Source organism: Zingiber officinale, chromosome 7B, assembly GCF_018446385.1.
Source record: "Zingiber officinale cultivar Zhangliang chromosome 7B, Zo_v1.1, whole genome shotgun sequence".
Taxonomy (NCBI): Eukaryota; Viridiplantae; Streptophyta; class Magnoliopsida; order Zingiberales; family Zingiberaceae; genus Zingiber; species Zingiber officinale.
In genome coordinates, this window is record NC_055999.1 from 15,983,447 (window position 1) to 16,007,849 (window position 24,403).

The window sequence follows — 24,403 nt, forward strand, 5'->3', positions numbered from 1 at the left end:
TGATCAACTAATCCAAATTCACGAGAGCACAGAATGATTCTGTGCCTAACGGTTGTGAAGACCAATCGACTAGTAGAAAGTCGTTGGCAGAATCTTAGATTCTGTAGAGTATCGTTGGCTCTGTCCAATAGCTACACCAGTCGATTGGTGTATGGATCAGTATACTGGTGCATGAAATGAGTTGATTCGTGATCAACTATTTTCACTCTATTTAAAGGAGCTTTGAGGGATAAAGGAGGTTACTCATTTTTATTTTTAAAAAACTCCTTAAGTCATCCCTCAAGCTTCCAAGTCTTTCTCTTCCTCCTAAACCTAAGTTTCATCTTATAAAGAGGAAGAAAGTTTTGTGAGAGGTCGTACTCCACCGAGAAGGAGTAAACTTTAGCTGAAGATTGTCGGGGACTAATCCACCGACGGATTGAGGATTCGTCCACCTCAAGGGTAAGCCCTGAAATAGGAACAAGCAATCTCCGAACCACATAAAAGGAAACATGTTAGAGTTTGAATATTTTCATTCTTATTACTTTCATTGTTTTAGTTTTATTCTGATAGAGAAGAAAACGTTTCGAGATAACAAGCTATTTAACCCCCTTCTAGCCGGACCAAAGATCTTCAACAATATGAAAGAATGCATTTCATCTTCATCACTCACATCCCTTCGCATAAATTATTGCATATCCAATGATCGACTTTATAGTCCACTTTATTACAGGTGACATTTGTCGATACTAAAATACACAGCTCCTTATGTAGGGAACCATAGTGACTTCAAGTCTAAGGACTATTTATACTAATAATCACTATGAGAATGTTTATGACACTCATATAACAATCCATGAAATATTCACATAGCGGATCAATTAAATATAAATTCTCTAATATATACCCATGTGATAACTTGATACCTTATATCCATGACTTGTGAGAATAAGTCATCAATTAACCTACATGTTAGTCTCAGCATATTAATATTGCTCTTGTATATTAATATGCTTGACTAGGAATAATTAAGAATAGTGTTCTCAATATATGTCGACAACCTCCTATAATCAATTCAACAATCGATATGTTATACATTAGAATCTAATATTCTAAGGCATTATTATATTTATTCAGTTAACATAAATATGAAATAAATATAATAATCAAAACATTATCTTTTATTGATAAATATGATATAATATGTTCTAAATCAATTAACTTATGATTGACTCTTAGGGCTTATACTAACATGTCTTTTATGACATGGCAGGCCCGTTGGTAGCTTAGGACTCTTTCCGTTCGAGGTTTTCTTGCGGTCAGCACACAGGTCATCTCATCAGCTATCAACTTAACCGACTTCAAACAGGAACAAGGTGAATTCAGCATGAGTTATTTCATTTGTTTTCAACCTCGAATACAACTGTTCTAGGATTCTCCCAAGCTAAAACAAACAACAAAGTAGAATTTTGTGGCACAACGAGTAAGATTAGAAACCAATGCAGTGCAATAAAGTGAAAGGTCGTTAAACTATACGAATGCTAAAATGCTATTGAAAATGTTGCAGGGCTTTTAGCTGTTCAAAACATAACTTTGAAAATATATCAGAGCACAAGAACCCCAAGTTCTCTTTAAAAACAAGCACAAGAAGGCAAGTTGCAACATATGCAGAACTAATTCCCTTAAATCCAGTTTCTGTCTTTAGCACTCATTAGGATAAAATTATAACTAGTTGATTTCCCTAGGTTTAAAATGTATTAGATTACATTTTGTAATGATAACTAGTTGTATGACCATATATGAGATTCCACAATCATAACTCAAGAAAGTTTCTTCCCTCTTTATGGCTTTCAAGAGTTGAATTGGTTTGCTTCTTATATAAGGTTCAATCATCGGAGCAAATCTAATACAAGTATTAACTCATCTGCGTTTTAAGTTTGTTGAAACTGCATTCATCTAACTATAAAAGGGAATTCCAGAGTCTTCCATCCATAAAACAACAAATTAGAAGAAAGGAATCAAAATGAACCTGCAAGAATCATGCTGTCTGGTACTACAATACATCTAATGATCATCGTTTTTATATACTTATAATCATGCACAAGGATGCATGCAAGCTCCTTGTACGACACAAAAAATTTTCAATATATAAAAAAAAAAACATTAAGAACATTCTTGGCTTTCTGTCAGCAAGCTATTGATGATACACATCATAATTCACAAACGTGAACATGAGTTACATAAGTTTGGGCATGGAAGCACCTGAGCTATCCGAGTGCGAGTGAGTTTTGAGCTTTTGCATCCAATGGATTAATTGTTTTTTATGATCCTGGCAGCTTAGGTTCTGAAGCTTATTTAGAGTTCCATCTTGGGATAGAGTAGCCTCGAACTGCTCCAGAACCTTGACAATTTGCCAAAATTCAGGTCTCTTCTCTGGAAGTATTGACCAACATTGCTCTATCAGGGCTTGCAGAGGTCGAGGACAATCAGTAGGAATGGGTGGCCGCAAGTTCTAGGAAATTAAGAAAAGAAGTGTGAACATCAAAGACCTTTGGAATATCACTAAGCCACTGAAAGCCACATTGTAGAAAGCACCTTGTTATAATTTAAAATTTGCAAGTAAATGAAACAATGAAAACGGTCTAAAGACTTTCTTTTAATTCTAGTACACTTTAATGTAATTTGGATATTCTCTTTGGTCACAAGTCATTGATGATTTACTTTATTTGATTAAATAACTATGTTGATTTTATAATTAAACTTCTATTTGGAGTTATAATTTTAATATTATTGTAAAAACACACTTTAATTTTTAAAAGTAATGCTCAAGAGTGTATGGTAAATAATGCTCATGAGATCCACCTAATTTAGCATCAATATATTAACATTACTCGGCCGGTGGGAAATTTCCTGGGCAGGCCGATCACCCAAATTCGGTGTTACCTGGTTCAACATTTTCTATATTAACATTACAAAATGCAATTGCTTTCATATACTTGATATTCACCATAATATGTTTTCTATAGAGTACTAAAATATTTCTCAACAAGTTTGTAAAATTGTCATGATTATCTCTAGATAAGGTGACTAAATCCTATTGTATCACCTCTAGATGGAAGACAAAATATTTAAGACCATTAATAAGAAAGGACCAAGAGAGGATATAGAATTAAAACCTTATCAACCACTGCAAAAGCCGCTTGGATTGGTGTCATTTCCTCATATGGAATTTTCCCTGCTGTCATTTCCCATAAGAGCAATCCAAAGCTGTATACATCAACTTTCCGCCCATATGGTTTATGCTTGATCATCTCTGGTGCCATCCAACGATAAGTACCATCATCCTCTGTTAATGCATCACAATATGCTTCCTCGCATGCAATTCCAAAATCAACAATCTTTATGCAGAAATCTTGATCAAAAATAATGTTTTCAGGTTTCAAGTCACGGTGGATAACTCCTTGGGAATGGATGTACTCCATTCCTCGTGCAATTTCTAAAGCCATTGAAATTAGTTTTTCTAAAGCAAGAGATTTGTGCTCAAGTTTGTGCATAAAAGCTCTTAAAGAGCCTCCAGGAAGATACTCAGTGATAATGCAAAAGGCCTGTGGTTGTTTACATGCCCCTGTGAGCTGCAAGAAAAAGAAAAATATTAACACCATATTAGAGTGTTGCCAAGTTAAATTCCATCTCATGAATCTTTAAATAGCAGCAACAACTAACTAACAATATAGAAGGAATATAGGATATGCTCAAAGAACAGATTCACATTTCAAAAACACTTTGACTTATAATATTAACAATGGGTTAGAGTGTCACCTAGTCAAATTCCCTCTTGTGAATTTTTAAAGAGTAGCAATCACAAATTAGCAATATAGAAGGTATGATAAAAGCAGATATTCAGATTTCAAAAACATTTTGCCTTATCCAATTTCATTGCTTCAAGCAGTATGGGGGGTTCATGTGTTAACAAACAGTTAGATAGAGCCGATTGCTTTCTAGTGTGATTGTGCTGGTTTATGTTAATAGTTGGATGGCATGTAAAATAGGGAAAGCCAAAACAAATTTTATGTTGACTGGTTAATTTTTTGTTTGTTAGTCACAAGGTTAATGTTGATTTTGGTAATCTCAAGATGGACTCTCATAAATGAGTTGTGTGCCTAGCATATTTACTAGCATTTCATAAACAGTAGTCTAGTTTTTCATCCCCCATCCTCCTCTTGCAGGCATGTGTTCTCATGAACCATCATTAGCTTATTTCCATCAAATTATCATCCCATTCTGATCCAACGCAACCACTGGATAACATAATCACAGGTCTGCAAGCTACATGTAAAGCAGACATCTAGCATAAAAGATATATGACATAATATAGCATTGGATTTAATTGGCAGTATACTCAGAAAATATAGTTAAGCAAAGTGCCGCATAATGGTTGTCATCCTGGAGGAAGGTAAATTTCCAATGACTATGCTATCTTGATTTGTCATAGAGCAAAAACTGATACAAAGGATAACTACGAGATGGAAAACAAAAACCATGACAAGATAATTTGACGTGCAATATAAAAAAGGACAACTGGCCAACTTGAATTTTCTTTTAGAAACAGACGTAGGCATGTCATCATGTAATCAGAGCTTAGAGAATTAGAAGTCCATCTGATCAAATCATGTAGGTACAACTAGTGACGATGAAACTGTTAAAGTGGATGATTTTACTCTCTGTTTATTAAATTAACAAACTAATAATTTTTATGATCTTTATTTCAAATGACGTGAAATCCCATATATATATAGTTTCAAATTTTAGTTGATTTGTGGGAAAAGCCAACTTGCATAAAGCAAATTTTGGAATTGCTTAAAGGGTTTTGTGAAACTCATGAACTGCTATCAGCAATGATGACCAGGTTGATGAAGAACTAATTTGATGGGCAACTAAATATGTAACAGACAAATACAATAGTTAAGAATTATGGAATGCACCTTGATCACATTGCGGTGGTAGAGATGTGACAGCATTGAAACTTCCCTAGTGAACTGCTTCTCAAGTCGAGCAGCCAACAATCCATTATCGTCATCATCAGGTTGCCTAATAATCTTAATAGCAACAGGTTGACCCTTATAGATACCATGGTACAATCTGCTATGAGCACCGGAAGCAAACTTAAGCCCAAAATATAATTCGCAAAGATCGACATTCCACTTTTCTGTCATCTCCAAGGCAGCAACCCTCCCTCCTCCATGATCAAAGCAACCTGCCCATGAAGATTCCTTCCGAGCCCCAGACTTATCAAGAGTCTTGAAGGAAGATGAATGTGCATGATGACTCTTCTCCAAAGCTTTTCTCCAAAAAACCTCATGATTTCCACGGGCTTTATCATTCTTCTTCTTGGAAGGTGGCGGGGTTGAAGACCTCTTCTTGACCAAACGAGCTTCCTTAAAGGCCTCGGAAAGATTGGTGGTGGGAAGAGGCGATATTGACCTTTCCTTAGGTTTTGAATGTTGCTCGCAATGTTGTTTGGCATCTAACTTCACCCTACTAGAAGAAGCAGCAACTACTTTAGAGCTCCTTCCTTCTGCTTTAAAATCGTAAAGTGGAAACCTTGAACTAGTAATTTCAGCAGATATCGATCCATCTGATATCAAGGCGGGAATTCCTTCAGGATAGAAGGAGAAATCAGAGTTATCGGCACTGAGGCTGCTCGGCCTCTTCCCATCCAATGGATCACCGCGTCGAAAATTCAAGCTCTTTCTGGAGTTCTGTGTCTGTAATTGCTCGATCGAGATCTTTGACGGGAGCTCACAGGGAGGAAACCTATTAGAATGAAAACTCAGAGCATCACCCGGTTCCTTAGACAACTCGGCCAGAAGTTCCCGTTCGGAGACCGATCTCGTACGGGCGTGGTGCGTGATGTGGCCAAACGTCGACCTCAGCACCCACGAACTGTGCTCCTCCTCCATTCTTCCAGAGACGATTCCTCCAGATCCGACAGCAAAATCAGATTTTTTTTTTTTTTTTTTTAAGCCCTCTAGTCTTCTAAGACGTCGCCTCAAATCGATCTCGCCACTCCCGGATCCAAGAGCCTGCACCGCCAACCCTATCACACAATCGACAATTAGCAATCAACCAAAACAACTGCAGAATCCCAGGAAGGACGAGCAAACGAGCGATCTAGGAAATAATTTAATCCATACAAAAATGAATAAAGAGAACAAAAAAGAAATGAAAGCGAAGGTTAGAATCAAAGTGCACATCGTTACCCACGCACGAAACCTCGACCGCCGTGGTTGTGCCCAGGGAACGTGGGAAGAAGAAGAGGACGATGGCGACGGTTCAATTCGCTCGTTTGTCTCGTGGGAAGGGCAGGAGAAGAAGCCCGGTACGGCTTCGTCCTCGGTCGTATTCCTTGCGTCTGATTTGGGCGAACACGATGCCGCACGGTATACTTTCGACCGTGCTCCATTATATAGTTTAATAATCGATGACGATCGGAGCATCATAACGCTGCCGTGATGCTTTCCGAAGAGATAACGACCGTCCGTTTTAATAGTATAAATATAAAATTAAAAAATAATTCCTTTTTAAAAAAAAATATTAATATTAAAAGAGCATTTTAACCTTAATTTATCATTTTTAAATGTTCCTCTTTATATATGGCTAATCCGAGGGCCACCAAGTAAAGCCTCCTTTTAATTTTCACAATTGAATTTTTGGTGTAGTTATAAAATAATCTTCGAAGCTAACTATAACAAACACGACTTGTTTTAAGTCCATTTCTTAACAACTGTTCTGAAAGATAATTTAAAGAGAAGGAAAAGTAATCAAACACGACTAATCAACTTGAATAAGAAAGAAAGAAAGAAAGAACTCTTCGAATTCATTTGAGCAAAAATTTCTACTGATATTATTGATTGTGCGGAACAGGATAGGAAGAGGAGGAGATGATGCAAATTGCAAGGAAGTTGCAATAGTGAAGCGGTATCATGCAATCGAACCATTCTCATGATCCAAATTAAGCAGACGGCACTCTCGGCGGCGACGTCACCGGGAACAGCGGGAGCAGCCGTGGTGGATTCCCCTTCGCCGGTGAATGGTGCAAGGAGAACCCCCCCTCGGCTACCGCCACTCCTGCGGGCGAATCAGCGCCTGCAGGCTGCGGCGACCGCTCGAAAGGATCGGCGATCAGCGGCGTGACGGGGCTAAGAGTCAACGACGGATGGAGGATCTCCGGCGTGTTCCTCCACGAAACAGACGGAGAATTTTGGTTCTTGAGGCTGCCGCGGCGCTCGTAGAGCTTGAAAGTAGGCTTCCTGAGTCGGATGGCCGGGTTCTTGGCCGAAGCCGGCCCGGTGGTGGAGCCAGTGAGCATCTGGACTACTTGCTTGAAGGAAGCAGCGTCGGCCTGGATGAAGGTGGCACATGAACTGGGTTTGGGAGGCAGAGATAAAGGCCAAGAGGCGGGCGTTGCTCCGGTCGCTGCCACTCCATTGCTTCTATCAAACATGGCTGCTCTGTTTGTGAAATTAAGCGAGAAGACAACTGAGGACCTCAAGTCAAAAACAGAGAGACGCGAGGATGCAGTTGGAGCTTGGCGATAAAGGAAACTGATGGTGTCTCCACTGATTGCCGGCTTAGTGGACTTTATGTCATCCATGATCGTCTCCATTCAGTAAAGTCTTCTGCCGCATTGATTTAGTGCCTCATGGGATGATTGATGGTGAAGCACAGTGACTCAACTTAGAGAAAGCAGAAAGATACATTTTAAGCACTATTCAAGCAATGGCATGCAAAGTTCACAATCAGCAAGGATAGTCTAGAGCTCCATGATCGAAAGCTGAGCATAAAAGTAAATACAAACTTCCCCAAACCACAACTTTAATAACAGAAAACAGATTAGACAATACAGCATTAGTTAATTCAAGGAATTCATTGTGTTTTCCTCCATCAAACAAGGAAGCCAGAATAAAATCAATTTGCCTCCAAAACGTCGATTAGTTTAGACCTGCATGAGAGAAAGGAAGACTGTTAAAGGATGTGGCTAGAAATAAAAAACTACTCCAAGGCATTCATTCCAGAAATGGAAGAAGATGATGCGTACCCAATCTCAGTTCCAGTCTTGGGGTCGATGAGGCATATCCATTTGCTTCTATCCCTTTAAGTGTCTGCACACTTGCAAGCTGCAAGATAATCATAATCTGTCGTAAAGATGTTCCTTTGTTTTTGTTTTTGACAACTCATAAAAAAGTTGTGCAGTGATTTCCATGGAAAGCATTAATTCAATTCATATAGAAAGAAAAAGTTTCCAAGTCTTCTCAATAGATAGTACATGATCTTTATTCTATACGACAGTCTAACTGGTCCCTTTCACTTAAATGTGAAATGGGGAAGTATACTTTTGCGTAAAGGATCAACTTTCGCATTCTTTCATCATCAAGGTCGTCTAAATTTTACTAGTTTCCACTGACAATCCCAAATGGATGGCAGCTTTTGTACCATCAATCTATTAAATGCAACTCCACTGAAACTTTTTGAAATCCAAACTGATTAGATTTATAAAGAGGAGGGCATACCTTATCACAGAGTCCGTATCTTTCTTGTTGCCGATCTCTTACCTTAAAAATGGTGAAAACATCATCAACATAAAGGTTAATCTTGACAAAAAAAAAAATAATAATCGAAAAGATCGAAACGAGTCAAACTAACCATGCTTTCCAGCTTGTTCATCTGCCCTCCTATTTTCCTCTCCATCTCAACTCGAACCTTGCTGATGCCCATCTCCAAGCTGTGCTCCACATTACTCAAATCAGGCAGAGAGTACTCTTGTCCCTCGTCGACCTTCATGAACCTGTACACACAGTTAGCGATCATTAAATCTTAATCATCTCGAAGCTTATGAAGAACGCATTTTGTGTTCTTAACCTGAGTTGCTTTTCTAAAGCGTCACACAGTTGCTCCACCTTCACAATCTCCGCATTGCGGTCCTAAACATAGATTTTGTATGCAGAAGCATGAATGGATATTTAAATCAAACTCGCAAAGCTGAAACATTGTGAGGAATAATGTTTTAAGAATAAATACCACGATATAGTCTCTCCAAATCTTTGTTTGGGTAGCCAACTCATACCTTTCTATCAGCTCCTTGGCACTTTTAACCGAATTAGCAAGTATTAAATTGGAGCAAAAAGGGAATTAATGGCATCTCGTAGATGAACGGAGCTAGGAATTAAATAAGGGGAAGATACATCACATGGATAGAAATGGAAGGAGACATGGATGCAGTCTGAGTCACCTGGGAACAGAGGGGGAGTGATACTGATAGAGCTTGCCGGAAGAGGAAAAGAGGAGGAGGAGGAGGTCGGCGTCGCAGAGGACAGAGAGCTCCCTTGCTTTCTTGAACAGGCCATCCCTTCTTTTATAGAAAGTGGACTGCCTCTGGTTGGGGTTCTCGATCCTCTTTATCTCCGTTCTCCCTCTCCCCATTTGATCATATGATCCCTCCCTCCCTCCGGTTCTTCCTCCGAACAAAGAAGCACCTCTCCAGTGCAAGCAGCCCTGGGCACTCGAACTAACTTACATGGATTTGGCAACATTTGCTCACTTTAAATTAACAGAGAGGTCGCATGCAACCTGATGAGGGCAAGCGCGTGCATGGCAGCCTTTGCTCCATGAGTCGATTCCCATGCTTTATATTTAACTCGTTTGTCTTTTGTCGTGGCGCGTACGGCCGGTTGTGATGTCGGATGTGAGAGTTCCTTAGAGGCAGCTGCAGGTGGAGCTCTTGATGGTCTGCTTTTGTCCGGAGGAGAAGGACGCATCGCCGAGTGAACCGTCGGTATATAGATACTCCACACCGCAATTAATTGCCTGAGAGAAGGTTCAAAGGCTTCAAGCAAATTAAAGTAGCCAAATACCAAAGCAAGAGAAGAAGAAGAGGAAGGAAAATAAAAATGGAGCCATCAGAGTGAGTACTGAGAGAAATGATGGGTGATGGTTTGTTCGCGCGACACGCTCGAGCTTGGATTGTGTTGTCGCAGTCTGCTCGACTCCGTTGCAGGGTAAAGCGAGGAGCGAGCCCGAAGCTTCTCGGTCACGGAATCTTAGCAACTTTGAATAAAAATCTTCGCTAAATTAATGACAAAACAACAAAACCGTATCCAAAATAAATCTCAATAACCAGAGACTAAATAGTAATTGCAAAAAGAAGCGACGCAGCGGGATTTCCAAAAGCGAAAGCAAGGAAACGAGATTACGTAGCTCTGGAGGGATTTCCACTTACAGAAAATATTGGAGAAGTGAAAAGATCCAAAGCTTCGCTGGTTTCAGATTCGCAATCACACGACACGACGTATCACTGAAAAATTGATTAAAAAAATGGTTTTGATTACCAGCAATATTGATTCAAATGAACCCACCCAATCATCCATTTATTCCCAGTTTCAATGTGTATATATATATTAGAAAGAGTGAAAAGGGAAGAAAGGAGAAGAAAGCTTAAACAGAGACGACAATTGGACTTCTAACGACGTGGATGCCATCGGACCAAGTATAAGAGCCTTCCTCATAATCGACGTTGAATCGCCCCCTCGCTGAGAGGGTAACGGTGAATCGCTTCTTCTGTCTGATCTTTTTGAACTTCAACACTGTCGGGACGACTTCCACGGCGACGTCTTTGGGCTCCACGACCGAAACGCGGTAGAGGGCCGAGCCGTTGCCCACGTTGGTCACCGTTCGCTTGATCGTCACCGGCGCATACAGAGTCCCGACGGCGATGGACGGGTAGTTGAGAGCAAAGGGATATTCATTTGTGTTCGTCGGGCAGCGGAAGGCGGGGTCTAGCGAAGCAGCCCCGGCATTGGCGCAGGCGAAGAGAAGATAATCCTCGTAGGAGGCATCGTACACCAAACCCGGATCTAACGCGTGCTCAGGACGGATGTGGCCCGACCCATAAACCAATGGGCCCGCTATTTGGCCCGATGCATCGGTCAACGGGTTGCCTAGGCTATCCTCGGAAGTGGCTGTAAAGAAAACAACGATATAATTCTTTCGGAATAACGAACTAACGTTATAATTCTTACAGTTTATTGAGTATTCTGAGGGTGGATTTAACGTACCGGTGGTCATGATGGCGGATCTGATGGCGGCTTCGCTCCACTTAGGGTGGATGGACTTGAGAAGGGCGGCGACGGCGGAAACGTGGGGGCATGCCATCGAGGTACCCGAGTAGATGTTGTACTTGACGCGCCGACGATCATCCTCGAGCTTCGTCGGAGAAGATGACCCGCTCCATGCCGCAAGGATGTTCAACCCTGGCGCAGCTACATCAGGCTGAAAGTACGTGCGTACGAAATTAGAAGTTGGTTTTAGATTGTGTTTCTTGTTTGTTTTTTTTCCTTTTTCTCTCGATCGATCTGTTGGCGAAGATTAATTAATTATAAGGTGTAATTGATGTACCTTGAGAAGGTTGGGCGCGATCCGGTTGGGGCCGCGGGAGGAGAAGCCGGCGATGACGGGCGCCGGCGACACCTGCAAGACGGTCCGAGCCGGGGCGATCTTGGCGGTCGGGTTGGAGCTGCTGTTGATGTATTCGAGGAGGGCGATTGCGCCGTCGGAGGAGATGGCGGTGCCGGCGAGGACGTGGGCGTCGACGGGGATCTCGTTGCCGTTGGGGACGGAGTTGCCGAGTATGATGGCGGCGCCGCCGGCCCTCTTGACCTCCAGTCCTTTGGCCACCCGGAGACCTGCCCCCCTCAGGCACGTCACGATCTTTCCTTTAACCTTTTTGGCGTCCAGAGAATTTGGCAGGCATTGCCTGAAGCATGAAATCGAAAGGTATGATCAGTTTGGACCGTTTGCTCTGTTTTCTGGTATTTGGTGGAGAAATCTACCCGGAAACATTGGCCGGAGTGCCCGGTACCACGGCGTCGCCGGCGAAGATTAAAGGGTAAGAAACTGAAGACTTCAATGTATACGGCGTCACAGTTTGGCCCTGCAACAAAATTAATTAACATATAAATTACTGGAATTTGTATTGATCATTAGAATAATTAGAATAGATTCGATTGAGATAAATTTTTACCATGATAGAGACGCCGTTGCCGAGGAGCACCGGCGAATCGAAGGCGCGGTCGATGCTGCTGGCGGCGACGGTGATCATCCATGGCGCGAGGTTGGTGACGGTGGACAGCATCGGGCCGCTGTTTCCGGCGCTGCAGGATACCACGATGCCGCGGCGCGCGGCGTGGAGCGCGCCGATGGCGATGCCGTCGTTGGCGAAGTGGGCCGGGGCCCCGACGGCGCCGATGGAGACGCTGACCACGTCGACGCCGTCCGCGACGGCGTCGTCGAAGGCGGCGAGCATGTCGGCGTCGAAGCAGGTGTTCTCAAGGTTGGGGTTGGGGCCCGGGATGGGCCAGCAGACCTTGTAGACTGCGAGGCGGGCGAAGGGGGCGCCTCCGGAGGCGGTGCCGCGGGCGAAGCCGCCAAGGGCGGAGACCCCGGCCACGGCGCGGCCGGCGACAGTAGAAGCCGTGTGGGTGCCGTGGCCGTCGTTGTCGCGGGGGGAGCGGAAGGCGGTGCTGCGGTTTAGCGCGCCGTGGTACGCCTCGTACGCCTTCACGTAGAACCGAGCTCCAATGACCTTCCTGCCATGGCAGTTAATCGCATCATCAATTCTTAACGAATCCATTAAATCCCATGTAAAAATGTATACTTTCTCATTTCAACCCACAATCGAATCGATGATCAACATACTGGATTTTGAAATCAAATAAAACTTCTAATATTTAACTCTTATCTAGTTGATTTTATATGGAGTTGTTTAAGCTTTGAACGGTCAAGTGTTCTGCAAGTCAAAGTCACGTGTGCAACAATCAATAAATATATATAAATATATATATTGGAAAGATCACGAGGGACATGCATTGGCGCCAAAAAGCCGCTAAGTTCGAGACTGTCGCCTTGTTTGCACTCACTCTCTAAATCGGACAAGAAACCAATCATGGTCGTCGTCATCACCAACAGGCCAAAACCAAAACCAGTGACTGCAAATAATTAAGAAACCTAGCTTTTCGTGTCCTTTTTTTTTCATATGTAAAAATCTCCGCAGTTAAAACCGTTTAGGGAAGATTTCTTATATCACTTCTTTGTTCTTCATTTTACATGAAGGCACGCAGAGAGTAGTAGTAGACTTACATATTGCAGTGAGAAGAGTTGAATGCATCTCCTTCTTGGCAGATTCCTCTCCAGTGTTTTGGAGAACGACTCATTCCTCTATCACTGAAGCTCTCAGACTCTGGCCATATACCTATCAAGCCAAACCCCACTTCACTATTCAGAAACATATTTATGTATTTTTGGATTGTATAATTGGCTTGTTGAACGTAATACTGCAACAGACCTGAATCCAGCATGCCAATAATGACATCCTTTTTAGGCTTTTGCACCCAGTCAGTACTGTCGAAAATTTTGAACCCTTCTTCCTGCATTATGAACTGCCATGACCTGGTTGTGTGTGGGGAGAGCCTGCCTTCGCTAGGAAAGGCAGAAACCACCCCTTCCATCTCTGTTTTTGATGCGATGAATATAATCCGGTGATCGGAAAGAAAATACAAAAAAAAAAAAAAAAAATTGAGAGAGAATGAATAGTTACTGACTGGATAGTTTCCTGGCTTCCTCTTCAGTGAGCAATGCAGCAAAGCCATTGATGGTGTGCTTGTAGCTGTACACTACGGAATCCAAGGCCTCCTCTTTACTGATCAGAAAAATGTTATAAATCTTAAACATGAATCAAAGGCTATGGCATCACAAGAAGGCTAAATTGATCACCTGTTCTTCACGGAGAGGAGCAGGGAATGATGGTCGTCCAAGATTTCTTCACTGGTTTTGAGCCCTTTGTGCTCTCCTAGATAAACGACATAAACCTGAAACCCCAAAAACGTGGTTGATACTGTTTTTAGAGGAAAGGTTGGTAGTACAGTGAAGAAACTGAAGTTACCTTGCGTTGCTGATCAGACAAAGCAGAGCAGGAGAGGATGAGGAGGAAGAGAGGAGGAAGAAGAAGAAGAAGAAGTGGAAATTTCATATTATTTTTCTTTCTTTGAACGAATTTTGACATTCTTGGAGTGGTGCGGTTGGCTTTATATAGGACAAAAGGAAAGGGAAGGAAAAGATTAAGGAAAGGGATTTTGAATTGTGTTGGGAAGAAAAAGGCAGTGATTAATTTTATTGGATTATCTACCATTTCCGGCACTCAATATGAGGAATTGACTGAATCGCATCCATCTATATTTTTTACCATGTTCTTGCCAATTGTCACTTCGCAAATGCAGCTCGGAATCATTGGGAAGCAATTTGCATGGTGAAAATTTGATGTTTCTGCAAAATTAGCATGTGAGAGACCAAAAAGATATTAACTTTATATTAATAGTTTATACATTATTAATTTTTATATAAAGGCATGAATTAATAAAATTGCCAATAATAGCATTTTTGGAAAGAATGATCCTTGAGCATAGATGATAATAGATATTTTAAAAAAAAAAAATCCTTAAGCAAGGTGAAAAAATTGGAAGATTAATATAGAAAAACACTGTGATTGGGATGAACTAATCAGACAAAAAGATTGTGCCCTTGAATGAATAATTCTTCCAAGAGGATAAGTTGGAGGAGAAGTCCTAGTATCAATACTTTACAATCAACTGTAGCTACAAGATAGTAAACACAAAAATCCACAATGTGTTGGTTGCGCATGCCTAGAATTAGATACCACATTGCATCTTAACCTTCAAGATGTTGACATCCACCTAATTAAAGATTCAGAAACACATACATTGTTCCAAGAATTTCGATCCAAAAATCGACTCTATTAAAGTATTGCTAGACGGCTTAAACACCACTACAATACTTACAGATCAAAATCTGATGATCAGCACAGCATAAATTCCCATTGTGCTCTTCTCCCTCTCTCTAGCAAGTCTTTTAAACTCCGCAATCCCATTGTCTTAATCATCACCATACTAAGAAAAGCATGCCAAAGAAAGAAAATCTGAAAAAAGGAATATTTTTAAACAGCGGTTGTTACTCGTTGCAACGGCTAGTTGTGGGTTGGGTTGTTCACATCCTTACCTTGCAATAGTAGCACGGGGTTGGTCCATCCGAATCCAATCCCATCATATAAGGTAGATTCACTTAGTCAAATCCACAAAGTGGGATCGATCATGACCCCTCACTTTGACTCATCCCTCTCTTCTAATTTGATCCTCTCGTAATCGCGTGGACCGTCATGTTTGTGTTGCTTGTTCCTTTCGAGCTATCTAGTCTTTACAATGTCTATTGATCAACGCATGCTTCTTCTTCCTTTCACCTCACACTCTTCCATCCTCAGTCATGCACGCTTTTAAAGCTTCCATTTAGAATATATCTAGAGGATTTATGGATTGAACTCTTTTACTTTAGGTGCTTTCTGGTCAACCCTCCTAGTGTTTAACAAGTTCAACTTGTGTATATATAAATCAAGGGGCGTATCTAGAAGCTTTATTCTCGAAAATGCCCTCTATATTATTGTTGTAGAAACCGAAAGAATTAAAGATTAAATGAACCAATCTATCAATCATGAAGTAAATCTTTGACTTCTTTGTTTCGGTTAGTAATCAACATAATTTAGGAAGAGAATCAATATTTTTAAATCATAGATTCTCAAAAATATCAAACTTGTAATAATTCAACTGACTTCTCTGATGTTTCATGTCATCTCTAAAAAATCATAGGGATACAATTTGTTAGCCAAAGAACAAATAGCACTCTCATAGAATGATTTGAATTCATCTAGGATTCAAGGAACCATACAAAATGAGAAACTCCATTAATTTCTCAATAAATCTGTTGGTCAACTCCATCAACTGTTTATCAACCATAATGTTGAATACATGAAAACGATAATACTCCTCCAATGTGAAATGATTTGTCTATTGACAATAACATTTAGTATCTAGGAGGTATAGATCAAAAAATCAAGCACTTCATCATTATCTTTTAGAGGAAAAATAATCGTTGATATTCTTTTTTAGCATATCCTTCTAATTTTGTCTATCATTACAAACATAAACATAATAATTTAAAAAATATTAAATTAAAATTACTTACTGCCTAAATCAAATTATAAGTTCTCTTAATAATATCAAATCAACTATTTGATATTCCCTAATTGAATATAAATCACAGCAAAATAATTTATCAACCTCAACAAAAAAATTTTAAAAAAAATAAAACAAATATACACAAATGCACGACCAAAATATGGTCTTAAAACGATAAAATATAAATCACAATTACATTGAATGCTGTCATTGAAAGAAAGAAAAAGTAAAAAAAAAAAATAATATGAAAATATATATCAAAAGGAAAAAAAGTGTAAACGGAAAAGGAAAAGAAAAAGTAAAAGGAAAAAGAAAAATAGTAATTAAATATGCATATAAGATGAATCTGAGATAATACGATTTGGTGAATGTTGGAGAAGACAGAAGTAAAAACTAAACGATTGAAGTGCAGATTTAAATTTTAATGATAATTAATTATTGAACTTAAATATATCTATATTAAATTTTTTAGTTGGAGGGCTAAGTCCAACCGAGCACAGATCTTCTGAACCATTTTTTTATGGTCTAGGGGATGTGTCACTGTTATTTACGGTTGGATCGTAGTCACGATCTGATCGCAAATTGTTATGATCCCTTCTTGGGTTCACCGTCCCTACTAGGTTATAGTTTTTGTTCGGAGTGGGTGGCCGGAGGCCGCCCGAAGATTTCCGGTAGTGGATAAGTGGTCAGGTTACTGGACGCCAAGCAAGGGTATCCTCCGGACGGCCTCCGGTCGTCTGCTCAGAACAAAAACTATAATCTAGTGGGAGCGGGTGAACCCAAGAAAAGATCGCAACCATTTACGACCGGATTGCGACCACGATCCGACTACAAATACGAGTGACACATCCCCTTGGACCGCAAATACTCCTCCAATATGGAATGATTTGTCTATTGTAAATAACATTTAGTATCTAGGAGGTATAGATCAAAGAAATCAGGTACTTCATCATCGTCTTTTCGAGAGAAATAATCATTGATATTCCTTTTTAACATTTCTTTTAATTTTATTTATCATTACCAACATAAACATAAACATAAGCATAAACATAAACATAATAATTTAAAAAATATTAAATAAAAATTACTTACCGTCTAAATCAAATTTCAAATTCTTTTAATAAAATCAACTATTTCATATTCCCTAATTGAATATAAATCAAAGCAAAATAATTTATCAACCTCAACAACAAAAAAAAAAATTTAAAAAAAAATAAAACAAATATACACAAATGCACGACCAAAATATGGTCTTAAAATGATAAAATATAAATTCACAATTACATTCAATGCTGTCTGATCCTGTCCGAACGCTGAATCAACGGACGCTGGGCACGTGGCGCTTTCCAAACTGATGACGTGGATCTCCAGCCGGTCGTAGGGATCTCCGGCGAACCTGCAAGGAAGTCGGGCCGGGAAGGGGTTCCCGGCGACGACCCTCCGACGCTCAAGTCAGGCAAGAGGAAATTATGAAGTGGCTCCGAAGATGCGAAAATGCGTGATCGCGTACCTTTGTCGAAGTATGAGGGCTCTTATATAGAGATGTGGGGAAGCTTGTGCACACTTATCGAGGTGTACACGTGTCGTTTCCCATACTGTAGTATGGGATTGTCAGAGGAACATGCCTGGCACCATACTGCTACAGTCTGGTCACCTTTCCGATGGGACAGCAGAACCTTCCGTTGTACGATTCTGCGTATGGCCTGGTCGTCGAACATGCCCGCTGTCAGAAAAAGAAGGTTCCCAATGTTCCCTCTGTCTTTGTCTTCTTTTTCCCCGAGCCGAGTATCCATCCGCTCGGCAAGCATCGATTCGACCGGACGTAGGCATCGGTCCGACCGAGTACTTGGCTCCAACGGTTCCTTTACAGTATCGATGCTTCAAGTCTCGGCCGAGCGAGCTACCCGCTCGGCCAGGCGACTCTATTCACCATGTGCGTCGGAGACCCGACTCACCGTCGGGTTGCCTTTGCTTCTGCTTAGACCCCCGTTCGGCCAGTCGGTCCACTTTTTCCGATCGGTCATTTGACCTTTGACCTCCACGTGGCGTTGACTTCCCTCAAAGGGGGTCCCATGTTCTCACCGCCGGATCACTTGCCTCCCCTTCAAGTCTAGTCGAAGGAGGCGATTAGTCCGACTGACTGGACGCCTGTTGTGCCGAGCGGCGCTTCCAAGAAACCATCATCCGCTCGACTGGTGTGGAGATAAGTACGGCCTCAGTAAATGTCATCCTCTTTCGGATCTCCTCGGAATTTGCGCCAATCTCCGTCATTAAGGGCGAGCACGTGCTCTGTGTCTCGATAAGGCGCTTATTAAATGCTCTCCCGTAATGGAATGCCACGTGGCACCCCTGATGTCGTCAGCGTACGGCGGCGGCGTTACCTTCGATGGGACCGCCTTAGTTCGAAATGGACGGCGCGATGCGTGCTCCGGTTCTCGCGACCTGAATCCGACGGTGGTGGCCGCTCGGGGTTAACCCTATAAATCCTTCGCCTTCGCCGCATTTCTGCTCTCGCGTGCCCAGAAGCTTCCTTCGGCGTTTCAGTGCTCCGGCAGCTTCGGTTCTCTTTTTCCGGCGATCCCTCATTCTTCGTCGATCCTCCTTCTCCTCTGTAAGGTTCTTCTTCTTTCTTTCTTCGTTAGCCTTGTGTTTCTTGTCGTGTTTTCGTCCTCTGCGCACTGTTTCGTCTATCAACTTCTTCCTTTTATCCTCTGTCCTTCGTCTTTTTTGGTTTCGTCCGCTCGGACAATGGCTAGCTCTTCTCAACCTCAAGAACAAACTCTCGGCCCATGGTATACCACCATGGAGTCGCGCTTCGATCGGCACGACAGCAATATTCTGATGAACTCTTTCGAAATCCCTTCTGATTTTGAACTTATACTACCCTCCCCCTCCGCTCGGCCACACAAACCGCTGCGCGGAGCTTTTTGTGTTTTCCGCGACCAGTTCACAGCCGGTCTGCGATTTCCCATTCATCCCTTCATCGTTGAAGTTTGTAACTTTTTCGGCATTCCGCTCGAAAGCCTAGTCCCCAATAGTTTCCGCCTTTTATGCAGCGTTGTCGTCCTGTTTAAAATCCACAATATCCCCTCCAACCAGAGGTTTTCTACTTTTTTTTATTACCCTAAACAGTCCGAGCTGGGCACCTATATGTTCCAGGCTCGGCCTGGTTTAGTTTTCTTCAATAAGCTACCCTCTTCCAATAAGCATTGGAAAGAATTTTACCTCTACCTTCGTATGCCCGAGCGGGCCCCCTTCCGAACCCAATGGCAGGTCGGACAACCAATCTCCCCAGAGCTCAAAAGGTTCAAGACCTGACCGGATTATCTGCATGCCGCCAACATGTTAGCCGGCCTGAAGTTTGATATCAACAAATTCCTGCCTGAAGGGGTCATGTACATATTCGGCCTGAGCCCGATCAGGACCCCCCTTCCGAGCGGCTTCGGTAAGAATTTTGCTTGTGCATTTGTCTTGATTGCTAACTGATTTTCTCCTTTTTTCCTTTGCAGCGGACATCGTCATGGAGTCGGTGATGGCTGGCATTTTGAAGAGGAAGGCGGTGGCACTCGAGGCTGTGGTAGCCAAAGAGATGGAGACGCTTGCCATTCAGCTGGTCGGCTCTAATGAAGGGGAGAGCGACACGAACGCGGGGGAGTCGGTCGCTCAGGCTTCTCTCCCGGAACAGGCGGCTGGCGCCACTGCTAGTCGAGAGCCTTCCGTCTGGGAGGAAGGCTCGGCTCAGGAGGAAGAGCGCCCGCTCAGGCAAAAGAGACGCCGAGCGGAGACACCCCTCCGATCAGTCACGTCCGTGGTCCAGCCATCCGAGCGGACCACCGCGGATTCTCGAGGCAAAGCCCCAGCGGTGGAGGCGATCTCTTCCGATCGGACCCCCTCCCAGTTGGACATGTCCGCTGACCCCCTCGAGGCCGTTCATGTCAGCGTTCTTCCTCCTGCTTCCCGCCGAGTCCAATGCTCAGCAATTTTGTCCCAGATGTCTGCACCGGCCTCCGATCCTTCCCTGGCCTCCTCTCAGACGACTCCCGGTCGGCATCGTACCATCCCGGTCTCGCTTCACCTCCCCACTGAAGAATTGTTGCCCGAGTCCGATCGGCCGACCGCCCCCGAGCACACGATCTGTAACGTCCCACCTCCTACTGACTAGATTACGAGGCCGATCGTTACGTAATGCTGTGCTAAGTTACTATTGCGGAAAAAGCTGGATTGATTAAAACTTTTACTAAACTAATTACTGTAAACTGAACTTAATATTCTAGGTGTACCTAGGAGTCGTACACATGCTAGGGGAGATATTCTATGCCTTTCGGATGTCCTGCTAGCTGTAATCAGGCATTTCAATCGATCCATGGATCGATTGGGCTGTCGGATCGATCCCATAATCGATCCAGCTTGATACTGGCACGGAAGAAGGCTCTGGACCGATCAGCTGACCGATCCACAAGCTTCATCGCTACTGTACGCAGCTGGATCGGTCTACCGACCGATCCAGGAGCACACTGATCGGTCGGTAGACCGATCCAGTGGCTTACTGATCGGTCGGCTGACCGATCAATGAGTTGCTGCACCTTCTGTTCGCATTTGGATCAGTCGGCTGACCGATCCATAAACTCTCTGTTTGCGACTGGATCGGTCAGCTGACCGATCCAGTGGCACAACTAAACTCTGATCGATCCGTAGATCGATCGGAGTTTCTGATTTCGCACTGGAACTCTGATTTCAGCACTCTGGCGTGCCAAAACCTCACACAACCATTCTAAAATCAATTGGAATATATTCTAGCAATTATTAACCAGCATTCTAACATAATTACTAACAAACTAAATAAATCTCTCATGGTTTAAACATTCTAAGGTCTAAAAATGCATGAAAGAAGAAATACTAAGAATTCAACTATTTAAGCTTGCTAAAACCCCTGAGGATCTTTTATTCCAGTTCCTGCCACACACACCATCTTTGCATTGAACTCCAGCTTCCTCTGCTAGTCCATTTTCCCTTTACCTTTATCTGCAGTATAAGGAAAGTAGAATCTGTAAGCTTAAAGCTTAGTAAGAAACCAACTACCTCACTAAAACATGCAACGATGCAAACATGCTTTTAAAGAATGCTATTTGAAAACATGTACTGACATGGCATACTCTGGTTGCAAGCATAAACTGAAATAACTGAACATGTAAGCTGAAGCATGGCATAGCAGGCTAATCACATAGAACAATAATAGAGAACTAAGCTAACTGAAGTTAACCTGAAGCTGAAATCAAACTCAACTAACATAACTGATTTTATGAGTTTTGAAAACTAATAGCATAGTAGATCAAAATAATAATCATGTTGCTAATGGGCCCAACAACTGTACTTGCAAGTCCCAAATTTAGTAGGGTTTACTAGGTTATCTGAACCTAGGGACGACTGTGGGAGTCCAACCCAATGGATATCTAATCCAGAACAGTGCCACTGAAAAGTAAAATACTGAATATAGCTAATAAATTCTTGTCTTGCTTTCTAGGTTATCTGGACCTAGAGCTAGGTTGTCTGAACCAAGAGTGGGAGCCCACCCATTGGACTGTAGTCTCATATAAGCTAGAATAAACTGATTTACTGATTTAGATGCTTCTAATGCATTCAACTGAGCTGTTAAAATGCCTAGTTTGCATTTTTACTTAACTAGCTATTTTATCGAACACTTAGTGTGCCCCAACTCTCCTCTCTATTAGGGAGACCACTTCTAGGCACCCGACAATGTCTAGAAACCCCACTGAAGAGGGATTACGTGTCCGGCCCGTCTAGAAGTGCTCACTAAATCCCTAAACCTGCGAGGAGGGTCAATTTCACGCTATGCGTCGATAAAAATCTGCATATAGCTAAACTAATGCGTAGAAAACCCAAACGGAGCTACTTATACTGCAGGTGATGGGTTTCTTACCTCGTACGCTAATTTCCTTACAATTCTATTCGCTAGAATTCCGGTGGAGACGACTTCTCGACGATCTTCTCGCGTCTAAGCGTTCCCCTCGCGAAGGAGAGTGTCCTCGTGCCGGAGTTATCGCCGGAAGATGTCCTTGGGGCCCTAGGGAGAGAACCCTAGGTCTTCCTTGTGGTTGGCGCCGAGAGAAGGAGAGAAGAAGGGATCGGCGGAATTAGGGTGAGGGAGGAGAAGTTGCCGAACCAAAAATAACCCTTCACCTAATTAATTCCCTATTTATATTAAGTGAGTATTTCGGCCCAACTTAAACTCAAATATAAATGTTTCCCTTTCCTTTCAGCACGGCCCTGCTGGGTTCAACTGGTTACTAACATTATCCGTAAACTGTAGGTCTCGGGTTCAATTCCCGCTTAGGCCGTTTTTCGCTTATATTTATTTTTGCCACTTCCGCTACTCTAAAAATTCCGAAAAAATATCTAAAAATTCCAGAAAAATCATACTATATTTCTAAAATAGTTTTGAGAATTTTCGGGCGTTACACGATCACCCTGAAGGGGCCTTTAGCTGAAATGTGGGCTGATGCTCGGGCACGCGTCGCTATGATTCCACTCCGCAGTCTGGCCAACAGTCACATACAGCAGGCTACTGGGGTAAGCCAATTTTCTCTAGGCCTTTACGCATTCTTTCCGATTGGCTACTAACACTCTTGCTTATGTCAGAGATGGGTGGAGGAGATTGCGGTCTCCAATCGTCTGGCAATGGTGGACGAAGAATTAAAGAGGCTGAAGGCTCCTGGCAGCCCTTCCGGTTCACAAGGTTCATCATATACCGAGCTGCAGAAGGAGCTCAAAAAGACCCAAAATCTGTTGGAGGCCGAACGGAAGAAGACGGCCGACCAGGCTTATACTCTAGGCGAACTTGATCGTCAGGTCAAATCATTGGACCGAAAGATAAGCCTGGCAACCGAGCGGAAGAAAACAGCTATCTCCGATCTAGAGAAGAAGAATGTCGAAGCTCGGGGTCTGGAGCAAAAAGTTAAAGAACTGATGGACCAGCTAGCCGGCGAGAAGGTGGCCCGCTCGGCGGAGGCAAATAAGCATAAGGAGGAGCTGAAAACTCTGCAGGAGTCCCTCGCAGCCTCCCAAGCGGCCTTCAAGGGGTCTCAAGAAGCTGAGCCTGGCCGAGTCGCAGCCCTGAGGCTGAATTACATCCGTTCGGAAGTGTTCTCAGAGAAAGTTTGCGAACGAATGTACACTGCCTTCAAGCTCGCTATGACTGCTACCATAACTTATTTGAAGTCCAAGGGTCATCTTGCCGACTCCGTCCTCATCCCGGCCCAAGACCAAGCAGCGCTTCTCGGCACCATCCCCCAGGACATTTATGATTTCCTTGAGTAGAAATTCTTATGTAACTCGGCCGCTCGGCCAAACACTTATCTATTTTTGTAATTCGGTCGCTCGACCTTACTTTCTTTAAGGCTATCCTTTTATTTGTTTTTTCTTTTTCTTTTGCTAATCAATATGGGTATTGTCCGCTCGGCTCGCCAACAACCGTTCATGTTCCTTTGCTTCTCCTCGTTATTCGCCTCTCATCCCACCTTTCTTATGTTCGAAAGGGATTTTTACGAAGTATTTTGCGTAGCTAGTCCGCTCGGCGGAATATATCCTGTTTCGCAAACGGAATTTTCTCCAGATGTTCACGAAGTACTTTTGGTTACTTGGGCGATCGACCAAACGACTTAAAAGTCGACCTCTTTATTGTCTTCTTCCGGCCGAAGGGTTTATAGTCGCCGACGCGACTCTCGATATTTAACATCGGAGCTCGACGGTCTTCCGGCCGGAGGGTTTATAGTCGCCGGCTCGACTCTCGATTTTTAACGTCGGAGTTCGACGGTCTTCCGCTCGAAGGGTTTATAGTCGCCGGCTCGACTCTCGATTTTTAACGTCGGAGCTCGACGGTCTTCCGCTCGGAGGGTTTATAGTCGCCGGCTCGACTCTCGATTTTTAACGTCGGAGCTCGACGGTCTTCCGCTCGGAGGGTTTATAGTCGCCGGCTCGACTCTCGATTTTTAACGTCGGAGCTCGACGGTCTTCCGCTCGGAGGGTTTATAGTCGCCGGCTCGACTCTCGATTTTTAACGTCGGAGCTCGACGGTCTTCCGCTCGGAGGGTTTATAGTCGCCGGCTCGACTCTTGATTTTTAACGTCGGAGCTCGACGGTCTTCCACTCGGAGGGTTTATAGTCGCCGGCTCGACTCTCGATTTTTAACGTCGTCGATTTTTAACGTCGGAGCTCGACGGTCTTCCGCTCGGAGGGTTTATAGTCGCCGGCTCGACTCTCGATATTTAACGTTG

At 42.9% G+C, this 24,403-nt stretch overlaps 4 protein-coding genes across 8 annotated transcripts; all 4 read right to left on the reverse strand.

Moving 5' to 3' along the window:
- Nucleotides 1-1,983: 1,983 nt before the first annotated feature.
- On the reverse strand, nucleotides 1,984-6,471 carry LOC122005402 (serine/threonine/tyrosine-protein kinase HT1-like). 3 transcript variants are annotated; one of them, XM_042560430.1, is made up of 4 exons: nucleotides 6,244-6,471; nucleotides 4,962-6,076; nucleotides 3,156-3,611; nucleotides 1,984-2,491 (listed from the first exon to the last, which is right to left on the reverse strand). In XM_042560430.1, the coding sequence occupies exons 1-4, from the start codon at nucleotides 6,440-6,442 to the stop codon at nucleotides 2,216-2,218; spliced, it is 2,046 nt and encodes a 681-aa protein (XP_042416364.1). In that variant the 5' UTR covers nucleotides 6,443-6,471; the 3' UTR covers nucleotides 1,984-2,215. The 3 variants fall into 3 exon arrangements, with proteins under 3 accessions (XP_042416364.1, XP_042416365.1, XP_042416366.1); XM_042560431.1 differs by having other exon boundaries at nucleotides 6,240-6,382; XM_042560432.1 differs by having other exon boundaries at nucleotides 6,232-6,381.
- A 348-nt stretch (nucleotides 6,472-6,819) lies between these two features.
- LOC122005404 (VQ motif-containing protein 4-like) lies at nucleotides 6,820-7,645 on the reverse strand. The gene has a single exon (XM_042560436.1). It carries the CDS (start codon nucleotides 7,643-7,645, stop codon nucleotides 6,992-6,994), a length of 654 nt encoding a protein of 217 aa, XP_042416370.1. The 3' UTR covers nucleotides 6,820-6,991.
- Nucleotides 7,646-7,759: 114 nt separating this feature from the next.
- Nucleotides 7,760-14,106, reverse strand: LOC122005403 (subtilisin-like protease SBT5.6). 3 transcript variants are annotated; one of them, XM_042560433.1, is made up of 19 exons: nucleotides 13,973-14,106; nucleotides 13,804-13,898; nucleotides 13,632-13,729; nucleotides 13,376-13,540; nucleotides 13,171-13,282; nucleotides 12,056-12,620; nucleotides 11,865-11,965; nucleotides 11,431-11,788; nucleotides 11,091-11,304; nucleotides 10,520-10,994; nucleotides 10,256-10,330; nucleotides 9,949-10,102; nucleotides 9,269-9,843; nucleotides 9,058-9,124; nucleotides 8,899-8,960; nucleotides 8,683-8,824; nucleotides 8,550-8,591; nucleotides 8,078-8,156; nucleotides 7,760-7,981 (listed from the first exon to the last, which is right to left on the reverse strand). In XM_042560433.1, the coding sequence occupies exons 1-13, from the start codon at nucleotides 14,090-14,092 to the stop codon at nucleotides 9,733-9,735; spliced, it is 2,643 nt and encodes an 880-aa protein (XP_042416367.1). In that variant the 5' UTR covers nucleotides 14,093-14,106; the 3' UTR covers nucleotides 7,760-7,981; nucleotides 8,078-8,156; nucleotides 8,550-8,591; nucleotides 8,683-8,824; nucleotides 8,899-8,960; nucleotides 9,058-9,124; nucleotides 9,269-9,732. The 3 variants fall into 3 exon arrangements, with proteins under 3 accessions (XP_042416367.1, XP_042416368.1, XP_042416369.1); XM_042560434.1 differs by lacking the exons at nucleotides 7,760-7,981; nucleotides 8,078-8,156; nucleotides 8,550-8,591; ... (1 more) ...; nucleotides 8,899-8,960; nucleotides 9,058-9,124 and having other exon boundaries at nucleotides 9,710-9,843; nucleotides 9,949-10,097; XM_042560435.1 differs by lacking the exons at nucleotides 7,760-7,981; nucleotides 8,078-8,156; nucleotides 8,550-8,591; ... (2 more) ...; nucleotides 9,058-9,124; nucleotides 9,269-9,843 and having other exon boundaries at nucleotides 9,921-10,097.
- On the reverse strand, nucleotides 8,420-9,459 carry LOC122004194 (MADS-box transcription factor 32-like). The gene is made up of 6 exons (XM_042559117.1): nucleotides 9,269-9,459; nucleotides 9,058-9,124; nucleotides 8,899-8,960; nucleotides 8,683-8,824; nucleotides 8,550-8,630; nucleotides 8,420-8,479 (listed from the first exon to the last, which is right to left on the reverse strand). The coding sequence occupies exons 1-6, from the start codon at nucleotides 9,457-9,459 to the stop codon at nucleotides 8,420-8,422; spliced, it is 603 nt and encodes a 200-aa protein (XP_042415051.1).
- Nucleotides 14,107-24,403: the final 10,297 nt, after the last annotated feature.